The sequence below is a fragment of the Vitis riparia genome, chromosome 12, assembly GCF_004353265.1.
Source record: "Vitis riparia cultivar Riparia Gloire de Montpellier isolate 1030 chromosome 12, EGFV_Vit.rip_1.0, whole genome shotgun sequence".
Classification (NCBI taxonomy): Eukaryota; Viridiplantae; Streptophyta; class Magnoliopsida; order Vitales; family Vitaceae; genus Vitis; species Vitis riparia.
Genome location: NC_048442.1, coordinates 10,886,529 through 10,914,373, shown reverse-complemented (window position 1 = coordinate 10,914,373; position 27,845 = coordinate 10,886,529). Strand labels below are relative to the sequence as shown.

General features: G+C 36.0%; 2 protein-coding genes across 3 annotated transcripts; one reads left to right on the top strand and one right to left on the bottom strand.

The window, feature by feature from the left end:
- The first annotated feature begins 610 nt into the window (after positions 1-610).
- LOC117927291 lies at positions 611-19,423 on the top strand. The gene is made up of 3 exons (XM_034846766.1): positions 611-806; positions 13,286-13,442; positions 19,052-19,423. The coding sequence occupies exons 1-3, from the start codon at positions 633-635 to the stop codon at positions 19,189-19,191; spliced, it is 471 nt and encodes a 156-aa protein (XP_034702657.1). The 5' UTR covers positions 611-632; the 3' UTR covers positions 19,192-19,423.
- Positions 19,424-21,294: 1,871 nt separating this feature from the next.
- On the bottom strand, positions 21,295-25,290 carry LOC117927290 (actin-101). Of its 2 annotated transcripts, none has more exons than XM_034846764.1 (5): positions 25,187-25,290; positions 23,500-23,569; positions 22,817-23,210; positions 21,896-22,509; positions 21,295-21,795 (listed from the first exon to the last, which is right to left on the bottom strand). In XM_034846764.1, exons 2-5 carry the CDS (start codon positions 23,557-23,559, stop codon positions 21,730-21,732), a joined length of 1,134 nt encoding a protein of 377 aa, XP_034702655.1. In that variant the 5' UTR covers positions 23,560-23,569; positions 25,187-25,290; the 3' UTR covers positions 21,295-21,729. The 2 variants fall into 2 exon arrangements, with proteins under 2 accessions (XP_034702655.1, XP_034702656.1); XM_034846765.1 differs by having other exon boundaries at positions 23,500-23,580; positions 25,187-25,264.
- Positions 25,291-27,845: the final 2,555 nt, after the last annotated feature.

Genomic DNA, 27,845 nt, shown 5'->3' with positions numbered 1-27,845 from the left:
CATAAAAACGAGTATGAACATGGGATAGATCAAATGGGTATTTTAGTCCATCACTCTTTTATATCGTTACCATTAATTATAGGTTATATAAGGACCTTGGATCAAATTTCAAGTCAATCTCACCACAAAACACAATTCTCCTAAGCTAAATTCCTACCAAGTTAAAAGGAAAACAAGACCTAACAATTAAGCAAAATTTACTTTTTTTATGTGATATTGTCACCCTTGAAACCAATTTTTTCTATTCTGCCCCTTTGCCCCACATTTTTTGCTTCAATAGTGATTTTTAAATATGAAAGCAGGTTTGATAATTTTTAATAAAAATGATTTTTCTATGTTTTTTAAAAGTGTATTTCAATTATATTTTTAAAGATTTTTTTTAAAAAAATTATAAATACGAAGAAGAAATAAAAATAAAATATTATAGATTAATTTCTTATCAAGATAATTAAAAACATACTTCAAGGTCATAACTATTTTTATTTATTATTTTTTGAAATGTTTTGAAAAATGTTTCAAACTCGCCCGACAAGTGATTTGGGCCGAAAAGAGACAAAAGCCCAGCCAAGTAAGGAAAAAGCCCAATTAAGAGTAAAGTCAGCAGCCTGAAGAGGTGGAATGGAGCGAGAGTGATGGAGGAGAAGGGGAAAGGAAGCGAGAGATGGAGTGCAGCCATCGGCAATCTCTCCGAGATGACTTCCAATCTCGAATCTCTGCAGAAGCTTCTTCTCAAGAAAGCTGTCTTTGTCGACGAAGAAACCTTTGCCAAGGCCTCTCTCAGCTCCGAACAAGCCCGAATCATCAAGGTTTGCTCTATATGGGCGCTACATCTCATTTGATTGCTTTGATGATTCTTTTTTCTTTTTTCTTTTTTTCTGTCAAATCTTCTTGTATTGTTTGATTGGCTTTGCTACATGGGTTTCTTTTATTTTTGCATATGATTGTCCTGGGATGGATATGACCCGTTGGTTTTGGTTGATTTGGGCTCGGTATGTCGATGAAAGTTGGTTTAGGTTTGGTGGATAAAGCTTGGATTGAATGGTTTTCGGTCGCAGATGTTGAAAATTGATAATTAGATACAAAAATTGGTTTATTATTGGTTTTTTTTTTTTTTTTTGATCTGGGTTTTACTGTTTCATATGCTGTTTCTCTTTGTTAGTTGATTGATTGCATCTAGACGTGGGTTTTATTTTGTTTTACTATTGTTCTTATTATTCTTTTGCAATTGGTGCGAAAGTGTACTATTTTACCTTAGAAATTAGAACAGACATGAATGCGAGGTTTTGATTGATTGGAGCTGTACATGTGGATTGAAAGGATTTATGGTTGTGAAATTTTTTTTTGATTTCACAAGTTTCAGAGCAAAAGGGTCTTCAAACTCTCATATTAATTTCATATGTTTCAGAAGAGGCAGAACCAGATTTTGAGGTATTATTTTGTAACAAATCTGGTATTAATGTGGTTAGATGTTTACCATGAAAATTTGGTAGCAATGGAGAGCCTCACGAATCAAGATTCCAGTGCATTTTACTGAACATCATTTGGAGTTTCCTGGAGGAAGTGATTCCTGCATTACCAAAAGGGGCTGTATTACCTTGTAAAGGAGTAGTGCTGTTTCCCTGCATGGGAGAATGTTTTGTGGGATCTTAACATTGTCAGATTGATCTTGGTGCTACATATGAGATTAGGGTGAGTAGAAGGGGGAGGTTATATAAAATGAGTGGGATCTATGGACAGATTTGTCTTGGTGAAATCCTCTTATAATACATTGTTAGGAGTAAAGGATTCCTTCAATGGTGGTGTGGTATTCCAAGGTGCTGAAACAGGTGTTGTTTCCCTGCATGGACTGCTTCATGGGGCAAGTATCTTCCCAATTGCAAATCTTGTGAGTACGGGAAAGATTCCATCAAATTGGTGTTTTATGTGTAAGAGTGTGGAGGAGATGCAGATCTTTAGTTGTTGCATTCTGTGGTACTTTGGAGCCGTCCAAGTCATGCACGTCTTCTTTTAGGTTGGTGCAGGTGTGTTGGTTGATCCTTAAGTCAGACTAGGGGATATTTTGGTCTTACTGGAAGGTTTGTGGCAAAGTGAAAGCTTGTAATATGGAGGGCAGCCTCATTATGTTTAGTTTGGGCTTATGGAAGGAAAGGAACAAGAAATTTTTTAAGGGGAAGAATACCACAACCATCGGCAGGTTTTCTCAATTCCACAGCATTAGCACCTCAAATCGAATCCTTTAATAATATATTGCTACAAAAATATTCGATCTGTTCAAAATGACAGACATAAGACAAAATGTAGGGATGATATATATTTCTTGAAAGGAAATGTATATCCAAAAGGTCCATTGACTCAGTGTGTATTGGTCAAAATGGAGAATAATTTCCTGAAAAGTTTCAATTATCATTGTGTTGTTGAAGGAAAGGAAGGTTTTCCAGTAGCATGGGGTTCAAGCAGATTGATTCCACCCCCCCAAACAAACAAAAAAGAGAGAAGTACAACACTCTTGGGGAGTGGCATTATTCCATTTGACAATGGTTTTGGGTGTTATTAAACAATTCCAAGATTCTTGAGAATGCTTGGGATTGAATGCAGAATAAATGATGGATAGGTGGCAAGTGTGGAATTCTTGAAAATTTTTATATCTGAAATGAAAATTAATATTTATTGTTATTGCCTACTCTATTTTGGTTTTGACCAACATTTAACTTCCATTTGATTGCAACTGATATCCTAGAAGTTATAGCCATCCTTTTTTTATTTTTGGAATTTATTGCCTGAACTGATGCACACTGTAGGACTGGAAGCACGGATACCTCTAAAGAGGAGCTGTGTCCATATCTTGAACACTATGCTCCTCCATCACACCTGGTACAGGTTCTATAATTCTGAGATGTGCGCAGAATTTTAATGTATGTATGTATGTATATCTGTCTATTCATTGCACAAACACACTCATGTACACACTAAACATGGCCCAACTGGTTTGACATGTTGTGGACGCATTAGGACACAACTGCTTTGCTTTGATGTACAGACAAGTTTAGTTCTGAAGCATCAATTAAATCTACAAAGGAAAGCCTCATTTCTCCTACTGATTTACCAGGTAAAAAAGGAGGTTAAAAACAGTTTTCATCAGCAACTCTAGAACCGTCAAAGATCCTTCTATTTCTTTCCCTGCAAATACACCAAAAAATAAACATAGCACCTGAAAGTAGGATTTTATGGAGAATCTTGCATAGTTAGATAACTACCATACTACCTCATCCCCCTTGCCTAGATCTTTGGATGACTGCATTCTGAATAAAAGAGCAGTATTTTTTGATCAGAAACGAAGATAAATATATTAATAGAAGGAAAGATACATGAGAAAGAAAGAAAAAAGAAACAAAAGAAACCACAAGAAGGATGAGAGGTCCTTCCTACACAATCTGAACAATATAAAAACCCCCAACATTAGCTAAAAACAAAGAGAAACCCCCAAACTCAAACTTTTGAGGCGCAAACCTCACTCCAGTTGAGTTGTAACACATTTAAAGGAACTCCTCTAAAAGCTATAGAACAAGAAGCCCAAAGAGAGGAATAGAACAAAATCAAATCCCATAACGTCTCTTCCGATCTCCCCTTATCCTCAAAAATCCTATTGTTTCGCTCTTGCCACACTATCCAAACCAAAGTGAGGCAAGCAACTTGCCAAAGAGTCTTGCCTCTTAAGGAGTTCCCCAAGCCTTTAAAAGCAATAACCAACATGTCTACAAAGCTCCTTGGAGGGACCCAAACCAGCCCAACTAGCTTGAACAGCTTGTTCCAGAGTCCAATGGTAACAGGACAATGAAGAAAAAGGTGATCAATCGTCTCCCCATTTCCTTTGCAAAGAATGCACCAATGAGGACAGAGGGACTTGTAAGGTCTTCTCAACTGCAACTTGTCATTGGTGTTCACCTTCCCATGAGCTACTAACCAAGCGAGGGCCTTAACCTTTGAAGGGACTTTTGAACTCCACAAAAACTTGGCCGGAAGGAACAAAATAGGATTAGAGACTTTTGACAAGGCCAAGAAAAAAGATTTCACTGAAAACAGGCCTGATGAAGACAAAGACCACGCTCTATAATCAGCCAAAGAAGGAGAGAAACGCACTGAACTGAGGGAGGACATTAATCTCTGAAGGAGATCAATTTCTGAGTCGGTAAGATTGCGGCGAAAATTTAAATTCCAAGCCAATGGAAAGGAATTGCCAAGGACATTTGAAACAGTGAGGTTTTTCACAGAAATAACTCTATAAAGATCAGCAAATTGCGAGCACAAAGATTGGTTACCCCACCAAAGATCTTCCCAAAAGCGAATTCTCTCCCCATTGCCCACCACTAGACGAACAAAAGGGGAAAATTCCTGGAAAACTTGAACAATAGCCTTCCAAGGACATCTGTGTGACCATCTAACCACCATGTTGGCGTCCCATCCATTAGGATGTGTCCCATATATACTCACTATAACCTTATGCCAAAGACCACTCCTTTCTCTAGGGAACCTCCAAAGCCATTTCCCTAAGAGAGCAATATTTCTCAAAGAAATCTTCTCAAAACCCAAACCTCCCAACTCCTTTGGTCTGCTAACAACCTCCCATCTGACAAGATGATCTTTCTTCCCTTCCCCTGCCCCAGACCACAGAAAATTCCTTTGCATCTTCTCAATCTTTGAAGCAATTGAAGCTGGGATTTTAAATAGGGAGAGGAAGTAACTAGGGATGTGAGACAAACACGACTGAATTAAAGTAATCCTCCCTCCCAAAGACAAATAGGCCTTTTTCCAACCATCCAACCTTCTTGAAATTCTCTCAACCACTGGGTCCCAAAAGCCTATTGTCTTAGGGTTCCCTCCCAAAGGAAGACCTAAATAAGATAAAGGCCACTCAGACACTTTGCAATCAAAAACCGAAGCCATACAAGACAATAGCTCCTGCCTAGTGTTAATACCAACCATGGTGCTTTTCTCTAAATTGATTTTTAAACCAGAAACCTGCCCGAAAACCAAAAGGATAATCTTGAGGTTTTGAAGATGTTCCAAAGAGGCTTTAGAGAAAAAGATAGTGTCATCTGCAAACTGTAACAAAGACACTCTTGTCCTATCCCTCCCCACTAAAAAACCCTCAATAATCCCAGTTTCCTCTGCTCTAAACAACAATCTACTTAGAACATCTGCCACTAAAGTAAAAAGGAAAGGAGAGAGAGGGTCTCCTTGTCTCAAACCTCTAGAAGCCTTAACCCAACCCTTTGCATTCCCATTAACTAGGATTGCAAAACTAGAAGAAGACAAACAGCCCCTTATCCATGATCTCCATTTCTGGCTGAACCCCTTCCTTTGAAGCACATGATCTAAGAAGCCCCAATCCACATGATCATAGGCCTTCTCAAAATCGATTTTGAAAACAATTCCTTCCTCCCCTGACCTTCTTTTCTCATCCACCACTTCATTGGCTATCAACACAGCATCTAGAATGTGTCTCCCTTCAACAAAGGCTCCTTGAGAACCAGATATTGTCTCATGAAGAACTTTGCGTAAACGCCCTGATAAGACCTTAGCAATTATCTTATACAAACTTGTAACCAAGCTAATCGGTCTATAATCTGAGATTTTAAAAGTTTGACTTCTCTTAGGCACCAAAGCAATGAAGGTCGCATTTGTACTTTGGTTTATTACCCCACTGGTGTGGAACTCAATAAACACCCTCATAAGATCCTCTTTTATCACATCCCAACACTCTTGATAAACTGCCATAGTAAAACCATCAGGACCAGGGGCCTTTTCCTTATTTAATTGGAAAACTGCCATGCGAACCTCCTCTTCAGTAAAAGGCCTATCCAGCCAAACTCCACTCTCTCTAGAAATAGGGACCCAGTCTATTCCTTCAATCCTCCAAGACTCACCTACCGGTTTGGAATAAAGATTCCCAAAGAAATTAACAATCTCCTCAGAAATAACCTCAATGTTGTTCAAAGTCTCCCCCCTCTCAGAAATCAGAGACTTAATGAACTTCCTACTTCTCCTTCCTGTGGCCACTCTATGAAAGAATTTAGAGTTACAATCCCCTTCTTTAATCCACTTAACCCTAGATTTTTGTCTCCATTGAACCTCTTCCTTTAATAACACATCCTCTAACTCCCTTCTTCTTAAGGTCCTTTCTAACACCAGATCAAGATTCAAATTCCCTTCTTGTTCAATTAGATCAATTCTACCTAAGTCCGTCAGAATGAGCTTTTTTCTCTCTTTTAAATCACCAAAGGCCATTATATTCCACTCTTTCAACTTTGACTTAACGAACTTTAATTTCCTCATAAACTTGTGACCTTCCCACCCTTCACCCGTACATTCTTGCCACCAAACTCTAAACTTCTCCTTAAACTCTGGATGGAGCAACCACATATTCTCAAACCTAAAAGGAGTCGGACCCCACTTTAAAGGATTTGTTTCCAAACAAATAGGGCTATGGTCAGAGGTCCATCTAGGAAGCGCCTCTTGAAAACTTTGAGAGAAAAAGGTATCCCACTCAGAAGAAAACAAGAACCTATCCAATCTCTTACAAATAGGATCAACTTGCATATTTGACCATGTAAAAGCCGCATTCCTTAGAGGGGGGTCAAGCAAGCCACTCTCCCTTATAAACTCATCAAAACACCTCATGTTGAAAGTTAATCTAGTCCCACCCAATTTCTCAGATATCCTCCTAATAACATTAAAATCCCCTCCTACACACCACCTTGGGGATGTTAGACCATATAGGTCTTGAAGCTCCAACCAAAAGTCCTTCCTCCACAACGGATTAATCGGGCCATACACTGAAGTTAACCAAAAAGGTCCTTCCTCACCAGAGTTAAACTTCACAGTTACAGAAAAGGATCCTAACACCTTCTCTGTACACTCAAACTTACTAGAATCCCACAAAATCACAATTCCCCCTGAGGCCCCACAGGCTGGAAGAGCAGCCCACTCCAAACTCTTGCCTTTCCAAACACTGCTCATAAACCTTCTGTCCCAAGTTTCCCTTTTTGTTTCCTGAAGCATCACGATATCTGGATTGTGAGTACTTAAAAACCTTCTGACAGTCCTCCTTTTCTTCTTAGATCCTAATCCTCTCGTATTCCAGCTTAAAATCTTCATATAAACCAAAAATAACCCAGTACAACCAGCATCCAAACCTAATCCTCTCCTCGGTTTCCAGGAGCATTTCTCCTTTTCCTTCTGGAATAAACCTTGTCCGCAAGAGAAATACTCTGGTTTTCTTCTTCCGCATCTTTTCCATTTTCTCTGACTATTCTGATCCTCAAACTCTCCAAAACCGACTGAACCTTGACCATATTTCCAGGCGTGAGTCCCTCAACCTGAAAACCTTCCAAAAGGAGAATGGGAGGTTCTGGGTTTGGGGACGGAGCCTTCCCTGAGACACAAAGCTTCTCTGGGCTACTTAGAGCATCCTTAGATAAAGGACAGTCTTCAGAATTTCGGTTAGAGGTTTCTAGAGGAAACTCCACTCCTTCAGAACGGGACACGCCAACATGACGACTGGGTTCAACAACAGCAAATTTCGGAAAGGGACTACGCTGAGAGACAGGGCTTGATTCCAAAGGAATCGGAGAAAAAGCCTGACATCGAGAAGGAAGAACCGAAGAAACAAAGGATTCGGAAAGAAAATTTGGATTAAAAGCCCCAGCCAAAGGAAGACCCTTCTCAGAGAAAGCTAAGGAAGGAGGACGAACCTTTTTTACCCAGTTGCAAGGCGAGATCCCTTCGTCTCCCTCTGTCCCCCGGTGAAGTGTCGGGATTTTTCTGAAACAGGAGAAAGGGCGCCCTTCTTGAATACTGATCTACCCCAAATAAAGCCTCGATTTGCTTCCGGTGCGTCATCCCCATCTAGGTTGCTCTTTGGGTCAAAAGACGACACCTTTAGGCTCGGCGGCCAACTCCTCGCCTTGCGTCTTGCGGTAACTGATTTGCCTTCTAGCTTTGCTGACTCTTGAGAATGTGTTTTCGGCAACACCTCCTTTGCAGAGGTTCCTGATCGCTGAAGCTTTGAAGACGAAGGCGTTGCTGGGCCATCGTTAGAAGACCCTGCTTCAGTTTCGTGGACTGGACCCGCACCCGCAAAAGGCCCAATGTTCTTCTCCTCAAAATGGGCCCTAGCCAAGCGGCCTTTAAAAATGGCTTCTGGATTTGTTGGCCCGTCAACACTTCCCGCCGTTGGGCCCAAACAGTTCTTCCCCCTTCCTTTCTCCACTTTAGTAGCTGCATTTGAAGCTGAAGACTGAGCACGAAAGCGCTGACGAGGCCTCCATCTGTGGTACTCATTATCCCTAGCAGTAGCTCGTAGCCCTTCAACGTTCTTTGGCCTCTAGTAGACGCAACCTTCCGCTGACGTAACTTCGTCCTTGCTGCGATTTGACTCTGGCCTGAGAAGAGCGTCTTCTTCAGCTTCTCCGATGACGGAAACTGCAACCGTAAATGACCAGGCTCCATCTTCCACCTCTAGCAACGCTGGTAGCACGACATTTGGATTCATCTCCACCCACATCTTTGCCTTCGACAAGTCTACGAGCTTCAAAGTTTCCTTTGCCACCTTCGTTACCCTCCCCCATTTCTGCAGAATGTACCTCAACTGAATCTCATCCCATAAATGGAACGGAAGGCCTCTCAGTTCTAACCAACCCCTTCTAAACTTTCCACCCACAACCGAGTTTTCTTTTGGCGACCATCTCCTCAACGCAACAACCCTCCTCTCGCTGTTAAACTCCCTTGGTCTTGAAACCACATAGCTCTCCTTGCAGAATCCACAAAAAAGCATCCCTTGTATTCGGAAATGGGAGTTACCGACACCATCCCTTTCGTGCCCATCATCCTCGCAATACCTTTCCCTACATCAAACCAATCAAGTATTTTTCCTTTACTCTCACAGATTACTGCTCTTGCCCATTTTCCAATTGGCACCGAAGCTCGGTTTCTATGTCCTTCCTCTGCAACCACATCTGCATAGGACCGCCCTTCTCTGTACATTCCTTTGCTCACCTGAGACTCATTATCTTTCTCCTTCGAGTCTCTTATAGCCTGATCAGACACATCTTGGACTCTAGAAATCGCCTTCCTAAGGGTTTCCCACCCATTGCCTTTAACACCCTCAGGAACAATTAGCACTAGAGGTTTTCTTTTTGCAACAATTTCTGTGATTTTCATAAATCTCCCTCTACCATTGATGCAAATCTCCATCAGATGCGTCCTCGTTTTGCCCCTCATCTTCCGAGTAAAACCCCTGGAAGCCTCCAACTCCACAGCTTTCTTCAAATGTTCCACCAACCAATCCATCTCCTCCTCACCAAAGCCTAATGAAACAGCATAACCTCGGCTTCTCTCTGTTAATGAAATCCACATTCCCCCATTGATGCCTTCAAACTTGACCTGAAAAGCCTTTCTTTCCACGTCAAATCTTTCCATTACCAGACCTCTCTTTCCAGTAGTTCACCGTTTGTCTATCTACTTCATGTCATTGTTTTGGATGTCAGGGGTAGTGAATTCGAGGTTAGAGCAAATTTAAAGGGACTTCCTATGGGGTGGTGGGTCTTTAGAGAGAAAATCGCATTTGAATAAAAGAGCAGTATGATTCCACTACCTCCAACAACTCCCAACCTAGCCACTTTCCATATATCAATAATTTGTCACTACTGCTTCTCTATTTACTGTAATGGAAAATACATTTGGATAAAGAGATGATTCCCTGCTCAACCACTAGACCAAAATTTGGTCTGATGATAAAAAAGCCTCCCACTCTTCTCAAATAGGTTTCCAAAGACCCAATATTACCATTTTCCCACCCAAGAGCACCAACCACCTTTTTTCTTACCAACTCTTTAATGGCATTTCTCCAAAGCCTTTTGCTATCCACTACAAAAGTTGGTACCATTTACCTAACAAAGCCTATTTAGGGTCATTAAGCTTTGAATCCCTAAACTGCCTTTCTCCACAGAACACATGGTCACCTAATTTACTAGGTGCAATTTTTTCTCAAGGTTCTTTCCGCCCATTAAATGGAAAAGAAAAGAAGTCCCTTTCAACATTCTCTTATTGGAATGAAACTGATATTGGTATCATAAAAGAAGACATGAAATAGATGGGCTCACTAGAGAGAGTAGTTTTTTTAGCATAAGTTGACCTCAGACTAGATATTGCCGTTTTCAAGAAGAAAGTCTTTTGTAAAATCATTGCTTCATTGACTCCCAAACCAAGGGAGATTTGAAAGGTAAACCTAACAACATGCTTTATAATGAAAACCTTAATCCAGAACTACAACTTGCTCCACATTACCCACAAAGATGCCTTCACTTAGCTCCAAATTAATTTATCAAGCCAATGACTACTTCAAAACATAACAATATCCACCTTAAGTACACAAGTCATTCACTTTTTACCTTAGAATAATGGGTATCATCAAAAAACAACAAATGAGTAATCTCCATTGTCCGTTTGCCAATTTGAAACCTTGGAAGTTACTACCGCACCTACCATATGAATGAAACAACCCAAAACCAAGGCAAAAATAATGAGATTGATGATCTTTGTGTTTGAGACCTAGTAATATGCCAAAATCATCCTAAATAGATGGTGGACCAAATCTTTTGTAAATTAGTCCTAATCTCTTAGCATATTTGTGTACTTAAAAATTGTGAAACTTATGTCTAAGATATGTTACCATAAAATCTGATAGATACCATTTGTTTGAATTGTTAAGATATTTCCCGATGAAACTAATATCATTGAATTGGATGTGCCAGTGAAATCTAATAGCTCTTTAGAGAATATAGAAAGTTTTGTTGTAATTAGTGTACTAAGTCACATTTATATGTTTGTAAAAAAAGTGAAAAAATTATCTATAAACTTTGAACATAGAGGGAACACTTTTATTTTATTTATTTTTATATTATTATTATTTTTTTTTTATGGCTTTGTGTAGATCATAGACACTAGGAAGGGGAAAAAAGGTAGGAAAGAATCCAAATGTCTTGGTCAATGAGTTCCTACCATATTTCTTTCAAAGCTTTAGAGGTTTGAGACAAGAAGATCATTTGTCCCCTTGTTTGTCGTTCATCATAGCAATGAAGGCTCTTTCCTGAATCCTTATTAAGGCAAAGGAGGATCTTTGAGATGCTGCCAAAGAGAACCTAGAGTACTTGAGTTAATTTTTATATGGTTTTAAGCAATATTAGGGCAAAAGATTAGCCTGGAGAAAAGCGAGTAGATTGTTATTGTGCTGGTCTCAAACATGGAGGATCCTGTTGGAGTTTTAGGTTGCAAGGTGGGTGTTCTCCTCACCACCTATTTAGGCCTTCTTTTGGGAGCCCCTTTCAAGTCTTCTAGGGTTTGGGATGAGGTGGAAGAAAGATTCCAAAGAAGGCTTGCTTTATGGAAGAGATAATATCTATCAAATGGTGGAAGACATACTCTAATAAAAAGTGCTTTGTCTAGCTTGTCAATTTATTTCATTTCCCTTTTTGTCATCCCAAAGAGGGTAGTTGCTTGTTTGGAAAAGCTTCAAAGAGATTTTCTTTAGGGAAGGAGGCTTTGGAACATAAGCTACAACTAATGAATTAGTCTATAAAGCAGAAAGGAGGCTTGAGCATTAGAAATTTATCTATCTTTAATGAGACTTTTTTTAGGAAAATAGTGTTGGAAATTTGTAAGTGAAAGGAATCCTCTTTGGAAACAGGTAATTGTAAGTAAATATAAGCAAGAAGAGAGGGGTTGGTGTACTAAAGAGGCGAGAGAGGGTTGTGGAGTTGGGGTGTGGAAGGCAATCAGGGGTGGTTGGGAGGCTTTCAAGGATAGAACAGTTTTTAAGGTGGGCTTCGAAAACTGGGTGAAGTTTTGGAAGAACTAGTGGTATGGGGACACGCCTTTGAGGGGGTCTTTCTTGGAATTCTATTCTATAGTCTTTTCAAAAATTGATTAGGTGGTTGATGTTTGGGACGAGAGTACTTGGAGCCCTAGGTTATAAGGTAGGTGCATGATTGGGAATTAGAAGAGGTAGAAGTCTTTTTTGAGAGGTTGCATGAGCATTCCATTAATATGGGGCGCTAAAGATGGTGTGGTTTGTTACAAAGAATTGGTATCTTATCAATTAGGTCATTCCCTTCCTCTATGTCAAATAGGAGGGCAGAGGTGTTTCCTTATGGCACAATATGGGAAGCTACTTGGGGTAGGATTATGACTCTGGATCAACTCAAAAGGAGGGGTTGGAAGATTCCTAATAGATGTTACATGTGCAAAGAAGAAGAAGAAATGATTGACTATATTCACCTTTATTCTTTGAAAGCAGGTTTTGCTTTTTTTGGTGTGCATTGGGTGATGCACTATTCAGTGGGGTATTTTTTTTACCTGACATGGGTCTTTTGTAGGAAAAAAGAGAAAAAAGCCTTGGAAGGTTTGCTCCATTGTGCTTGTTTTGGACCATTTGGAGGGAGAGAAATTGGAGAACTTTTGATAATTGTGGTTAGGTTAGAGTGTATATTGGGGATTGTTCCTATTCTTGATAGGCTATGTGGATTGCTGGTTTTTGTGCCTTTGTGCCATTTTTTAGCCTTTTGGTTGCTTTGTATATGTTGTGTATATCTTCTTGTTTTTTCTTTCCTTCAATACAATCTTACTTACCTATCAAAAAAAGAAAATCAAAATGTTCTTCCTTGATTTAGCATGGAAAGTATAATGGATAATCAAATATAATGTAATTGATTTAAAAATTTATATATTTTTCAAGTTTTTCATTCTTTACATAGAAGAGGAGGAAAGCATAGAAATACATTTGGAGAACTATTTCAAAAAAATTATTGGGCTTAAACCTTTTTTTTTTTATTTCCTCAATTTTTTCTTTCTCGCCCTTCTACTTTTCCTCTAACTTTCTAAGATCCTAATGGAACCTATAAGAATTTGGATCTAATATACAAAAGAGGATCGGAAATAGCAAAATTGGCATTGAATACCTAGTGTTTCAATATCTTGTGTTTCTTTAACCTTTTCCATTGCCTAGAAAAAAAAAAAAACAAAAAAAACATAAAAAAAACAAAAACAAAAACTAATGTTTCAATACAATTATCATTTTGAATACAAAGATAATTTTACTCAAAAATTGTTATTTGAATTCTCAATAACTTATTGAACAATATGAATAACTTTAATATCCTAAATCATTCTGCTTAGTGCAATACTGGAATCCTGTGTATGTGTGTGTTATAGGCTACTTTCTTGACCACAGGTTCTTGAACAAAGAGTAGAAACTTTGGAACGAGAGCTTGATGCTGCCATAACAGCTGCTGCTCGTGCTCGTTCAGAAAAACGACAGGCTGAAGCTGCTCAAAAAGCTGCTGAATTACGTAGTCAAGAGATCACAAGAGAGCTGGAAAACACCACAAGTATGTGCAACCCAAATCTTCATTATTTGTTCATAGTACTGAAAAGAAAATTCTAGCATGAACACTTTTAAACTATGATTATCACTTTATTCCACTCACACCTGAACATTTAGTAGAGTTAATTAAAGCTTTTGTCATATCTAGCCCCTAGTCTGATTGGCACAGCTAGGGCAACCTGAGCACCTGTTCCAGCGCATTTCTACATTGTCATGAGTAAGAGAAAGAGAGAGAGAGAGAGGGGGAGAGAGGGAGGGAGTAATGGGGATGGATCTTTCAAATCTACTCAAGAAAGGAATGAAAGGAAATAAAGAAATTCTAAATTACTATCCAGGGCATTTAGGTAATTTTATATTTTTTTAAAGTTCTTTATAGTCATAATTAGTTATTAATTGGTATTTGAATTGCATTTAGAATTTGGAAATTTTTTAAAAGGATGTGATGGTTTTAAGGAATAAGAGTCCTAATAAGTTATTATATAGGTTAGGTTTTATTTCCATGATTTTATTTAGTTTTTATGATTTTCTAAAGCTTATAAATAAGACTAATGATGTGAAATAGGACTGATGATGAATAATATTAGGTTTTTTTTTGCATACTTCGTAATTTTCAATGATGGGACTCCATTATTATTTATTGGGTGAGACTCCTAAAAGATGCTATTGAGATCTTTCTTCTTTATCTTTTTTTTTTTATTTTACTTTTCCCTGCTGCTATTATAATTTTATGCTCATTCCTTTCCTTAAATTCTAAGATATTAAAGTCTTAGTCCACCTTATTTGATTGTACACAACCATCTTAGGATTGTCTTACATCAGTTTTGGTGTCGAAGTGAAAGTTCTTAAATTGAAGGTGTATACCACTTGAGAAGTGGAACAAGTTATGCAACCATGATTGAAGGCTATGATTTTTTAATGTGACTATTAGTGGCCATACCAAAGGCAAGAGGAGGATCAAAGATGTACTAGCATCTTCCAAACTCATGTTGCTTGCTAAGGGAGACTATGCAATATGATTATTAATGGAGATAGTAGTTCCAACATAGCTTTGCAATAACTTGTTGAGAAGCTTAATTCAAACACAAAGAAACATCCAAAGCCATATTAGATAACATGAGTAGATGAGAACTTTATTTCAATGAGTTCTCATTGTATATTAATGCTTAATTTTGGCAACTATCAAGTATTTGTTATCATTGCAAGTTGCACATATTGTGCTTCGAAAAGCATGACTTATGAAAGAATCCAACATGATAGTTACGAGAACACTTAATACACTTGTATGCAATGGGCGTAAGAGGATTCTTTGTCCAATGAAGGAAATTTTGTTGGAAAATCTTGGATTTCTCCATTCTTAAGTACTAGATCGTTAGAGTGCATGAAATTTTATCCTAGGCTCTCTAAATCTAAGTACAACGGAAAACTTGGTATTAAAAAACAAAAATAATACCATAGATTTAGTGATTGCTCACATACCTATGATTCGGATGTTCCCTAATCATAGGTATGTGAGCAATTATCTTCGGTGTAAAAAGCTCCAAAATTGTAAAAGATCTTGTAAACTCAATTATCTTCCACTCGATGACGACTCCTTGAGTCTAGTCATTGAGATGGTGGAGATCTCAGGGTTTGAGACTAGGGTTTTCTCTTTGGACTAAAGGGAGAGAATAACAAGACTAAAGCCCTAGCCCTTAAGAGGAGTATTTATGAGCCTCCTAGTGGACTTAAATCATTGGGTCATTTAATCTATAACTTAAAAAGATTGTTAATTGATTAATTAACCAAATAGGGCTCTAATTAATCAATTAGCTCAGTCCAGAGATGTTAGTTTCTTATTCTTGTGCAATCTTGTGTAATTACCAAAATGCCTTTATACACATAAGTAAGCTAAAAATCATAAACTGTGTCATTAAGGAATATGAGCTTGAACGAGGACTGTTAAGACTCATAGGACAGCCTCATCTCCCTCATAATCCAATTATGAAGTTGACTCAATATCCTACTACAGATAATCAACTGCACTCCAGTTCTCTATATATATTACAACGAGACACCAAGTGTTTGGGTTCGTGAACTGCTATCTACTCTATATAGTCTCCCTATGAACTGGCTGTTTGTATTCTAATAAGGTGAAAACTATCAACCTTTCTAAACTACCTCTGTCATCCTTAAGTAATAAATTCTCTTATTATGTGATCAAATGACATATTCTAGCTCACTAAGAGTATATATAAAATTCCACTGAAGAAATTACTCTGAACTCACATATTTTATGATCATATATCCTTAGGATCACCTAAGGGGACGCACTATTTTTCCATGAGATATCATAGTATCTCTATTGAGAATATTTATTATTACCAACTTTCATTAATAGTTACGAAATCCATAAGGAATATATGATCATTTTAGAATCTCACCCATAAGTCAAAAGCATTGCTAACTTTTGCACAAGGTCAATATTCTTTCAAGGTTGAAAGACAATATAGTGTAGCATCTTGGTGAAGTCATGACTACTCAATAGCCTTATATCATGACTCACTATAGGTTTTGTCAAATATGTAACCATATGCACTAGTGTACTCACCATGGGAACTCGATCTCGATGGCTAAGACTAGTCATCCCTCCAATTAGGAGGTGGTGCACTATAGTCTCAAATAGTAATCTAAGTCCACAAATCGATTGTAAACAAATCATGATTTGGATTTTCTGTGCAAACTCCTAATGTAGCTAAGTCATATACAATGCAAGAGATGCTAGACCAGAATACTCATAAAGTATAATGCATGGAATAAGGATAGATAAAAGTGAAATTGGAATATCATCAAATGAATAATGAATTCCAAATTTGTTACATCATGTCATACTTTTAAGGGCTCTATCCTTACAAATTCCACCTTTCAAGCATCCAGTGGAGAAATCAGCATGCTTGAAACTAGAAAAATCATTAAATGCTTCCATTGAGAAGGAATTTAAAGTTACGAGTAAGGAGGAAGGAATTGTTAATGATGAATCTAGAAATGCAAGATGCAATGGAATTGATCCTGGAATAGCTATATGAGAGCTCAAAGAAGCGCAACAAATGCTAGTTGATTCTAGTACCTTGATTCCTAAGGTGCTAAAAATGAATCACTATTTACGTGAAATCTAATGCATGATTTTGATTGAGCTCCAAATTCTTCTCTCCTTAATTTATCCAACTACTAGACAAATTTTATAGAGCGAGTCCTTAAAGACAAGTTGATGAATCATCTACTATGCCTTTATTCAATAAAGTTTGAGTCTATATGAAGTTTCTTGCATACTAACTCTAAGTATGTGCTATATGAGTTATTAGTTATGATCTTTGGATTAACCAATGCACCAAGCATATTTATGCCAATGATAATACAAATTTTAATTGCTAATGTTGAAGAATATGCACTCAATAGTTCATATCCCAATTATTGATCTTTTTGAAGTTGTAAGAGATCAAGGGAAGCTAATCCTTAATTTCTTAAAGCAAGAATTATAATAGATAGTTTACAAGAAAAGTGTAGAAAGTGAATTCAATCTTGATTGCATATTATACAAGAAGAGTTGATAAATCATGGAAAGCAAGTTCATAGGAGATGACGAAGAAAAAGGATGGAAAGCATTGGTTTGGATTTCACTTGATCATGGAAAGTCACTAAAACTGGAAATCAAGTTTTTTCCCAAGTTGGGGGGAAATGGTGGAAATGGATCTCCAAAATCTACTGATGATATGAATGGAAGAAAATAAAGAAATTCTAAATTACTCTATTAGGGGCATTTAGGTAATTTTACAGTTTTAAGTTCTTTAGAGTCATATTTACTTAGTAGTTGGTAGTTGAGTTGCATGTAGAATTTAGGAGTTTTTTTCATTGGAATTTTTTCCATGAAAAAATTCCTATATTTGTAAAGTTTCTATTTCCTAAAAAAGAGTTTTTGCCACTAGAGTTTCTATTTGAGCTCTAAGAATCTAAAAGTCTTCTTCCAAAAAGAAAATATCTATTTCATTTTTATTTTTTAAAAAGGTTTAATAGTATTAAGAAAGGAATAAGGATGTTAATAAGTTACTATATGATTTAGGTTTCTACTTTCATAAATAAAATAAAAAAAAATGTCGCACAATATGTTTTATGAGTTTATAACTATGCTGACTCAAGCAAGATCTAGCATGTTTCCCTCACTCACTCAAGCAAGAAATGTGTTGCTCCTTTCTCTCTCTCTTATGTAAGACAACCTTGGATAGTTGTCTACAATCAAATAAGGGGGGCTAGGGCTTCAATATTTTAGTACTGAAGGAGAGAAATGACATTAAAATTATAACAATGGAAAATAAAAGATAGGAAAAGAAAAGGAAAAAAAGGCTAATAGGAAATCTTAGAGTCTCACTTAGGTCTATTAGGAATTTCATTTAGAAGAAAAATGGTAGTCTTACCGTTGAAAATTGTAAAGTTTGCGAAAACACTTAGTATTATTCATCATCAATCCCATTTTACTGCAATTGTGTATCACATTGTATCGTGCATCATAAGGCCGTTATATAGTGAAAAATTAGATAGAAAAAGTGTGCATACATATGCATATTTGAAGAATTAATATAACCAATTTTATGAAAGATAGTATGGTTAAAGATTTTAAACTATATCATATCATATCAAAACGTTGAATACTAGATTTTGAAAAATTCAACTTAACAAAATATGAGTTTAATGTAGAGGTTCATCACAAAATTTACAAAAACAACTTCTAAAATTTTTAGTTCTAAATTTTACTAGGCATATGTATTGATATATATATATGTATATGTGTGTGTGGTGTGTCTTTTTATCTCATCTCCAAAGTTTCAACCTTTTTATATTCACAAAACTAATTTATAAAGTTAAAGTTTTTGTTTATCAAAATTTTCAATGTCAATATTCTTTGTAAGAATAAATTTACGTAACTTTCAATAGGACATTTGACAACAAGAATATAACATTTCATATAAGATTATTTTACCTCTCTGTCCTTTTTATGATCAATTTCTTACTTACTGTACATTTTAAACAATTAATATAATAATGCTTTTTAGAAAAAAAACTTTTGACTTTTGATTTTTCTTAAATATTATGAAAAATAATAAAAGTGGATGTATCATTATCTTGTATCGTATTGTGTATGAAAAATTATTAATCTAATTCCAATATGTCTTCAATCTGTCTGTTTTCTTAATATAATCTTCCAGACCAAGGGCTAATAATTCTCTCAAAGGTGGGAGCTCTGATACAGTAATGGATGTTTTCCCTATTTTTATATGCTCCTGCTTGTGAAGGAGGGGAAGTTAAACCTTTGCTCCAGCAATTTTGCACAAACAGAAGAACTTTGGTGTCTGAATTCACTAGCATATTTTCGAGTTTAGGAGTTTGTATTTATTTTTGTTTTTTGGAATAGGATCAGGTCATACATACCTGAATTTTGAAGAAAGTTCTTTTTGTTCTTTTTGGGTCTGCCTTCTCCCCTCTTATATTAGATGCTAATAAATAGGACTATCTTTGACTGTATGAAGTGGGTTTTTTAGGAACAAAATATGTTTTTGGCTTACATGTTTAGCTAATTGAGTGCAGAGGTATTTGAACTGCACATGGAAGAGTTGCGTGCAAAGCAGCAAGAGATCGCGAAGCGAGATAGTGATATAAAAGTCCTGGAAGCTATAATTCAGACTCTTGGTGGAAAAGAGTCGTCGTCTTCTCGCCCTAGCCTTTGAAATTCATATAATGTAAGTAATTCACATCATATCACTTCTGCTGTTGTAATACATGAAGTAGAATGATTGGGGATGAGCTCTGCTGCATTTCTCATAAACATGGTGCACCAGCAAATGTTTCCAAGAACAGAATGAGTGGCTTCATTTTCTGTGGAAAATTTATCTTTGGACTTTGGTTGACTACAGTGGTGAATTGGTTTCAGTTTGTAAAGATGAATGTTTCTTCTACCCATGGCTTGAATTTTCCAGCTTACTTTTTTTAAAGCACCATGCACCCAGGAACTGTAGATTAAACCAGTACAAAAATCCAGCAACCTCCTGCAATAATAATGTTTGGGGAAGAGGGGATGTTTGTTCTGTTGGGCTTCCATGTGAATCTTTTTGGGTAGTTGAGAAGCTGAGGGAAATGTTTGAATTCCATGGATTAGGAAGACCAGTGACAAAAGGTGCTGCTGCATTTACAATCTCTATGTTTGGTTCTAAGAAGGTTTGAAGGAAAATGTGGAGGAAAAAAAAGGAAAAAAAAAAAGTCTGATTTTGGTTATTACTTGAGACTAGTCAGCATCTATCCACTCAATGGAGCCTGATTTTGGCATATTTCTCCCTCCTCCCTCCTCCCACCTCAGGAAGGTTGTAAGATTCTTGCAGAGCTCCCAACAGCATAGAGCTGGGGAAGAACTCTTGGGTTGGCTTCATCTCCCATTCATCCCATTTCTAAATGAAATAATTAGTTAAAATGAATGAAATAATATTCAAATTTGTGAATCTAATCCTTCTCATATTTTTGTTTGAAGAATAATTCATTTTTTATATAAATATCTTTTACCGTTTCAATATTTACATGTAGGTTTAAAAGAAAAAATTACTTTTACAAGAAAAAAATAAAAATATTTTATCAAAATAACTCAACATGGTTACACCATTAGCCGATAACAATGGGCTCATTAGCAAAGAGTTATTGGAAATTTAATTTCGGAAATCTAATTGTTCATTTATTTTTTTACCATATTTTGATAAAAATATCCTTATTGTTTTCTTGTAAAAATAATAATTTATTTTAAATATAAATATTTGAAATAGGTAAGGACATTTATACTAAAAATGGATACTCTTCAAATAAAAATACGGAAATAGATAAATTCACAAATATGGAGATTATTTAACCATTTTTAACCAATTAATTCTAATTTATAACTCAAATACTCAATTTCACACATTATTATTATTTTTATTTTTATTCTTGAGCATTATTTGAATTTTCTTTCCGTAGAAGAATATGCAACAACCTAATTTTGGTCCACACTAAATAAATTGAAACAAATCAAACCAATGTTAAATGGACTTGGTTTAGGTTAATAAAATAAATTTTTAATTAGGTTTAATTTAATTAAAACTTATCAAAGCCGATTTATTCATCGGATGGATTAAAAATCTAACCTAAATTTAATAGAACCATTCCCATCCTTATTATTATTTGTTCCATGAAAATAAAAATAATAAAAAAGAAAAGTGCATCCAAAGGATACTAATTTACAAATTCATCTTTTATTATATATATATATATATATGTTTTTTAATGTTGTCAGTTTTAATTAATTTGAAAAAAGGGAAAAAGCAAAAAAGAGAACGAAGATAAAGGGAGAGGATTTGAAAAGAAAGGGAAAGAAAAAAAAATTGGAGTAAAGTTAAAGATGTCTGTGGTTGCTTTGAAACTTTGCATTGCGGTGGCCTTCTTTGTCTGGTGTCATCACCCTTGTGATTCATCTAATGCCAAACCCCCTTGTGCTGAAGGCTAAGGAATAGCTTTTCGACCCAATCAGGAATGAGAAGTGCAATTTCCTAGCCTTTTAGAAGGATATGTCCGGGGTGGAATTTGTGTAAAAGAATTATTTAATATTATGACATTTTATAAAATAAAATAAATAAAATTATTCATGTATATATCTATTGAAGAGACTGGAGGAAGAGAAATTGAAGAAGCTGAAAAATAAAGAATAAATCGGAATCGAGAAAAACATAGCAAGAGAGAAGAATTTTCAGGGGCATTTGGGTGACGAATGAAGTGACTGGAGAAAAAGTATATAGGGTATGGAAAACACATCATAACCTCACAAATTTTCTTCCAAATCTTATAGCTCCAAACTCATTGAAATCCAATTACTCTTACAATATAAATATGAACAGAGATGACCCAAAATCCCAAAAGGAGAAGACAAATATGATCGACTTAACTCTCTCTCCTCCCACATTCATGGTGGAAAGAGGGGGGCAATAAAAAGACCAAAAGCAGATGAGATTGCTACCAAATGAAGTTCCCTTGCCAAAAAATGATTTGGCTTCTTAGACCCCCTCCTACTAAAACTGAGAATGCATTTTTATGACCGACCCCAAGCATCCAATAACCCAAATTGCCCTTTTACTGTCAAAATACTCCAGGTCTAAAAACTCAACCAAACTTAAGACCCACATATGACACAATGAATTGAGCGCTGCTGATGATGGTGAGGAATGATCACCAATATGTCCTCTTCACCTAAATTAGAAGCACTTCCTGTGAACAATGGCAGGACCGGATTCATCGTATTCACCCTTGGATATCCACATCTGCAATTTTTAAATGGAATGAGACCGTGAGACTAACAATCACAAACTCCTTGACTACCAATCCACCCACATCATGGGCACAAATAAAACAATTTTTTACCTGCTGGAATGTGCTGAGAGATGCTAATATTGATCCTCCAATCCAGACACTGTACTTTCTCTCGGGAGGTGCCACCACCTTGATCTTCATGCTGCTGGGAGCGAGGGCAGTAATTTCCTTGCTCATCCTGTCAGCAATTCCTGGGAACATGGTTGAGCCTCCACTGAGCACAATGTTTCCGTACAGGTCCTTTCTGATATCAACATCACACTTCATGATGGAATTGTAGGTAGTTTCATGGATTCCGGCTGCTTCCATTCCGATTAGAGATGGCTGGAAAAGGACTTCAGGGCAGCGGAATCTCTCAGCACCAATAGTTATCACTTGCCCATCAGGAAGCTCATAGCTTTTCTCAACTGCAGAACTGCTCTTGGCGGTCTCCAACTCCTGCTCATAGTCAAGTGCAACATAAGCAAGCTTCTCTTTCATGTCACGGACGATTTCCCGTTCTGCCGTTGTGGTGAAAGAGTATCCTCTCTCGGTAAGGATCTTCATCAAGGCATCTGTAAGGTCACGACCAGCAAGGTCCAATCGAAGGATTGCATGTGGAAGAGCATATCCTTCATAGATTGGCACTGTATGGCTGACACCATCACCAGAATCCAAGACAATACCTTTTCACACACCAAAAAACTTCAGAAAATATAACAAAGAACAGGATAAGAAAATCATAGTCGGCAGTTACCAATACTCAGGAAAAAATTCTTGAAATTTTGAGATAGTTACAAATTCCACAGGAACCATCTCAGTGAGCAAAGTAACCACAAATCAAACAATGCAGCTCAATAACTGACAAACTACAACCATGTAATCTAAAAATGGCTAACGGTTCAAGAATAATATGAACAATGACACACACACACACACACACAAAAAGGTCTTGTATTTTGCTTCTACAACTTGCAGTGCTTTGACACAAACCTGTTGTACGACCACTGGCATACAGAGACAACACAGCTTGGATAGCAACATACATGGCAGGTACGTTGAAGGTCTCAAACATAATCTGGGTCATTTTCTCCCTATTAGCCTTGGGGTTGAGAGGAGCTTCTGTAAGAAGTACTGGGTGCTCCTCAGGAGCAACACGAAGCTCATTATAGAAAGTGTGATGCCAGATCTTCTCCATGTCATCCCAATTGCTGACAATGCCATGCTCAATTGGGTATTTCAAGGTGAGGATACCTCTTTTTGACTGGGCTTCATCACCTACATAAGCATCCTTTTGGCCCATCCCAACCATGACACCTGTGTGTCGAGGTCGGCCGACAATACTGGGGAACACAGCCCTCGGAGCATCATCACCAGCAAATCCAGCCTGCACATTTTTGAGCAGCATTAATGTGTGAAAACAAAAGTAACAAAGATAATCACTGAACGCAAATTCACCTCGCCACAGAAAACAGAATCAGTTTAATTTGCTTCCCAGAGCATTTAAGACAAAAAGTGATTCTCCAAGCCAACACAAAAGATGGAGCCATTGAACAAAAATAGTAAAAAGGTGAGTCAAATTCATTTTGTAAAATCCATAAAGCCTTTATCTAAACAAGTGCAGACACAAACATATGAACTCATTGAAATAAATAAGAATAACTGACAAATCCAGCCTTGACCATTCCAGTTCCATTGTCACACACAAGAGGCTGGATATCCTCGGCATCAGCCATCTTCTAAAACCTACAAGGGAACTGTTGTAAGGAATAAACTAACAGCAATTCGAAAGAAAAACACAGAAATTAAAATTTTGAGATGAAAAACTATGGGATCTTGTTTGATTAGATGGCATTGTTGTTGCAATTAATTTTCCCATAGAACAGGGGTTCAAGTGATGAACTAGCAGTCTAAACTCATAGAGACTAAACATTAACAAAAATCTTGAATAGATGAAACCGCTTTTGATACTATAAATCAATCACACCAAGTATAAATTACACCAAATAACTATTCTCAGTTGATCTCCAACAGTACAATTAATAAAAGCTGCTTCTAATCATAACAGATCTAATTCATATAAAATCAAGAAGGATCAACAGCTGATGGAGAGAAGTCAAGAAAAATTACTGAAAATGGGTACTCCCCATCTAATTTGAACAAAAGCCTGATCTAAATGATATGGTGGGGGCACTTTTGAAATTAGAAAGACAGTGAAGGTGATATGATTGGGATTAAGGGGAAAATCTGCTGACCAGTGCCATGTACTTAGACCTCGTCGAAGTCAGATCAAAGAGATACTAAACATTCTTAAAATGTATCCATAAAATAAGAAGGGAACAAATTATTATACAAAATAAAAACATAGAAAAGACCAAATAGCATCACTGTGCATTGACAATATGACAAAAGGAACAAGATCAAGCAATTATATCCAATCCATGGATGCAATAATCAAAAAAGAAACTTCTAGACATTCCAAAATGAAAACACAATTAGTAAGAGACAACCAGACAGTTTACTTAAGAAATCATTCTGGCCACATTTGGCACAATTTTTTGATGTTGTAAAGGCCGTTAGATTTGATGTGTTTGGCCACAAGCCAAGAGCCAGATTGGAAGCGCTCTAGTTAATACTCAAATATTTCCACTTTGAATACTTGAGCCTGTAAGCAAAAGTGCTGTAAACCACTTCCACAGCCAAGGAAGTGGAAGTGGAAGTGGAAGTGATTTCCAGCACCCGAAAGGCAGTGCTAAGCAGGGACCAAAGCACTGAACAAAAGAGAATTATAATTAATATTGGTTCCTAACAGCCCTTCTTTCAGCTCTTTTTTTTTCTTTTTTTTCAGATTTGCATATCAACCTCTTCTCTATCCAAACATGGTAAGATCACAAATTGAGTAAAGCAAAATGAGCAAATATCCACAATAAAACCCTAGATCTTGATCCAGTAGCCTATGGATCATCTACATCTACAACCAGATAAATATCAAAGATGAACTCTATACTTCATGCCCGTTTGGTTGCTGAGAAATCGTTGGAAAACAAATGAAAAAGTTGGAATCTCACAACAACCAGTTCAAAACTGATAGGATTCAAACTTCCATTTTTTGTTCACCATTTCTCGGCAATCAAACAGAAAAAAACACAGATTGAAAACAAAAACCACACAGAAAAGGCAAATATCCACCGAATAAACCTGTTCCACCCAATAGATGAAAAAAATAAAATCAAACAGTATTAGACAAAAGCATAGATCGATGTTTTTGCAGATCCAAAAATGATCAAAACAAAGTCCCGAGAATCAAACCTGTTCAACGATCAAAATCAAAGAAAAGAGAAACACAAATAAGAAAACGATTACCTATAGTGATCAACTCAAAGCGCCTGCTTTTCCTAGAGTTGGGTAGAAGCAGGAAATGGAGTCCAATGGGTGGAAAAAAGGTTTTTATACATTTATATAAGGTGGAGGAAAGCTAAATCGAGGGCAAATGCAAATGAAATGCATCCCAAATGCAGGTCCTAAGTCCCCGTTTGGATAGAGATAAAATAAAAGCGGTGCATCGAAGTAGATGCTTTGGAGTGGTAGGGTTTGCGTCGATGCCCAAACGGACCCCTAACTGGCATTTTCGGACAATAGAATCTGTTTGTCTAGAGGGAATCTATAAAGCCTTGGACAAGTAGCCAAAATTCTATCTCGCCGCTATCATCGGATGGCCCAAGCCTGGCCCAATAATATCTCTTTTTTCTTTTTTTTTAATTTACATTTTATCAATTTTAAAAATTTTGAAAACATGAATTAGTTTTGGTTTGTTTAATTTGTGATCTTTCATATTTCAATGATTTTGTTTTGTAAATTGGATCCTACTCAATTCATATTTATGTTTATTTAATAAAATTTTTAAATCCATTTAAATTTTATTTGATTTTCTAGCTTTTAAACTTAAAAATAAATTCACCAAAAAAATGATGAATATGAGATTTCTACTTCAACTTTTGGTTAAAATTGGGATTGAAATTCTCATCAAACTTTATTTCTCATAACTTTTAAGATATGTTTGGTTGATTGAATATGATGCGCTAAAATATGTATATATCAAAATGATCAAACCTTACCCGATAGGATATATATATATATAGTTAGATATCACATCCCTGTGAAAATAATATATGAAGGTATTATAAACAATGATCTATGTAATGTTTATATTTGATTTGCAAAAAAATAAAAAAAAATAGAATGGAGAATATATTCCAATTTAATATTTAATATTTGTTTAAAATAAAAATTATATTACATCACAATTGTTGCTATTAAAAAAAAGCTTGAAATTTCTCACTTATTCGATATTATTTGTAAATCATTGTGCAATTTATAATAATAATAATAATGTTCATGATTAAAATATTTAAAATTTATAAAGAAAAAAAATTATATTATGTTGTTAAATATATTAAAACAAATTGTACATATCAAGTGCTATATTAAATCATGCATATATTAGTATTAATTTATGGTATATTTTATAAATATTTTTTAATTCTTCTTTTAGCTAAAATTTTTTTTTTTTTTAATCATAACTTTTTGTTTTGTAAAATGTGTAATATAGAAAATTGAAAAAAAAAAAGAAGCGAATGGATGAAAAAAGTAAATTTATGATTTCTAATATATGAGATATTATAAATGATGGGATAGTTCATCTTATTTCATTGTCAACAAAACATATAATAATAGCATATATTATTATCTCATATCATATACTATTATATGTTATATTCGATCAATCAAACATAACCTTAATAATCTTATAATTACTTGAAATTAAAGTAAATTTACATATTTATTCCTTTACCATTTATCCTTTGACTACAATATCTTTAAAATTTTAAGAAATCTTATTTCCAAGAAAACTAAAAAATTCCCAAGTTATGTGCATTAGAACATACTATATAAGATACTGATTCTTTAGTTAAAATAATGCATAGCGATGGGAGGAAAAAAGAAAAAAGAAAAATTAGAGTGCAAAAGAAGAATGAGTTTTACCAAACAAGACTCAAAGTCTTCTCTGACAAGACATGACTTGATATAAGATTGTTAATTATCACGTCTTGAGCTCAATGATTGAATTCCATGCCTTTCACTTTTATGTAGCCTAGCTAGCTTTCAAGATGACTTTTTTGTACTTATCTAGCAATAGCCTACATCTCATAAATATCTTTGAGGACTAGCTTCTAATGTAACCTAAACTTTAGAGTATTGAGGATGAGGTCAATGTAAAGCATTACCACTATCTCTTAAACATATTTGGAAGAGAGATGGGACTAATCTAGATAGTGGTATTAAGCTTAAATTTGTTGTGTTCAAATATAGTCAATCAAGAACATATTTGCCAAATGATTACTTACTCAAATCAATAAGTTTATAGACTTAGTTTACCATTCATCCAACTTACTTTGATTGTACATCTCATGATCATGGTCAATCTTTTAAATGTGCCAATCTTTTAAAAATTAAGACCTAATTGTTGCCTATCAAGGTCTATTTATACTTTCCTTTAATGATAGTTGAGAAAATAAATGCTATGTTTAAATGAGAAAAACACCCAAGAGAGGGGTGAATTGAGTTTGTCAAAAACTTTTTCCGCCCAACAAATTCAAGCACAATATAATAAAAAATAAAGAGATAGAGTTAGAGAATTCAAACTAGGATTTTATAGTGGTTCGACACTTTCTTACCTATATCCACTCTCCTCAATCTCCTAATCGAGTGCGGGTTCCACTAGCTTGAAGCTTCAACCAAGCTTCCAATCCTTTACACTTGGATTCCAGCTCCAATGGGCTCTTACACAATCTCTTCAAGATTCAAACCTTTTGAAGGCTTTAATACTCAATTTTTACAAGAATGAATCCCTCAACCTATCTTAATGATAGCTCAAATACAAATCAAAGCTAGGATGACTCATAAGGGTGCACTAAAAGATATGCAAGTGAGGATTTAATGCACTAAGAAAGAAATGAGAGCT

What these genes read in the sequence shown, in the direction of transcription:
- LOC117927291 (XM_034846766.1), top strand. Translation starts at nt 633, where the DNA reads ATGGAGGAGAAGGGGAAAGGAAGCGAGAGATGGAGTGCAGCCATCGGC. An exon ending in AACAAGCCCGAATCATCAAG is followed by an intron (nt 807 to 13,285) that starts GTTTGCTCTATA and finishes TCTTGACCACAG; the next exon opens with GTTCTTGAACAAAGAGTAGA. An exon ending in AGAGCTGGAAAACACCACAA is followed by an intron (nt 13,443 to 19,051) that starts GTATGTGCAACC and finishes AATTGAGTGCAG; the next exon opens with AGGTATTTGAACTGCACATG.
- LOC117927290 (XM_034846764.1), bottom strand. Translation starts at nt 23,559, where the DNA reads ATGGCTGATGCCGAGGATATCCAGCCTCTTGTGTGTGACAATGGAACT. An exon ending in ATGGAACTGGAATGGTCAAG is followed by an intron (nt 23,211 to 23,499) that starts GCTGGATTTGTC and finishes AAAAATGTGCAG; the next exon opens with GCTGGATTTGCTGGTGATGA. An exon ending in TGCCAGTGGTCGTACAACAG is followed by an intron (nt 22,510 to 22,816) that starts GTTTGTGTCAAA and finishes GTGTGTGAAAAG; the next exon opens with GTATTGTCTTGGATTCTGGT.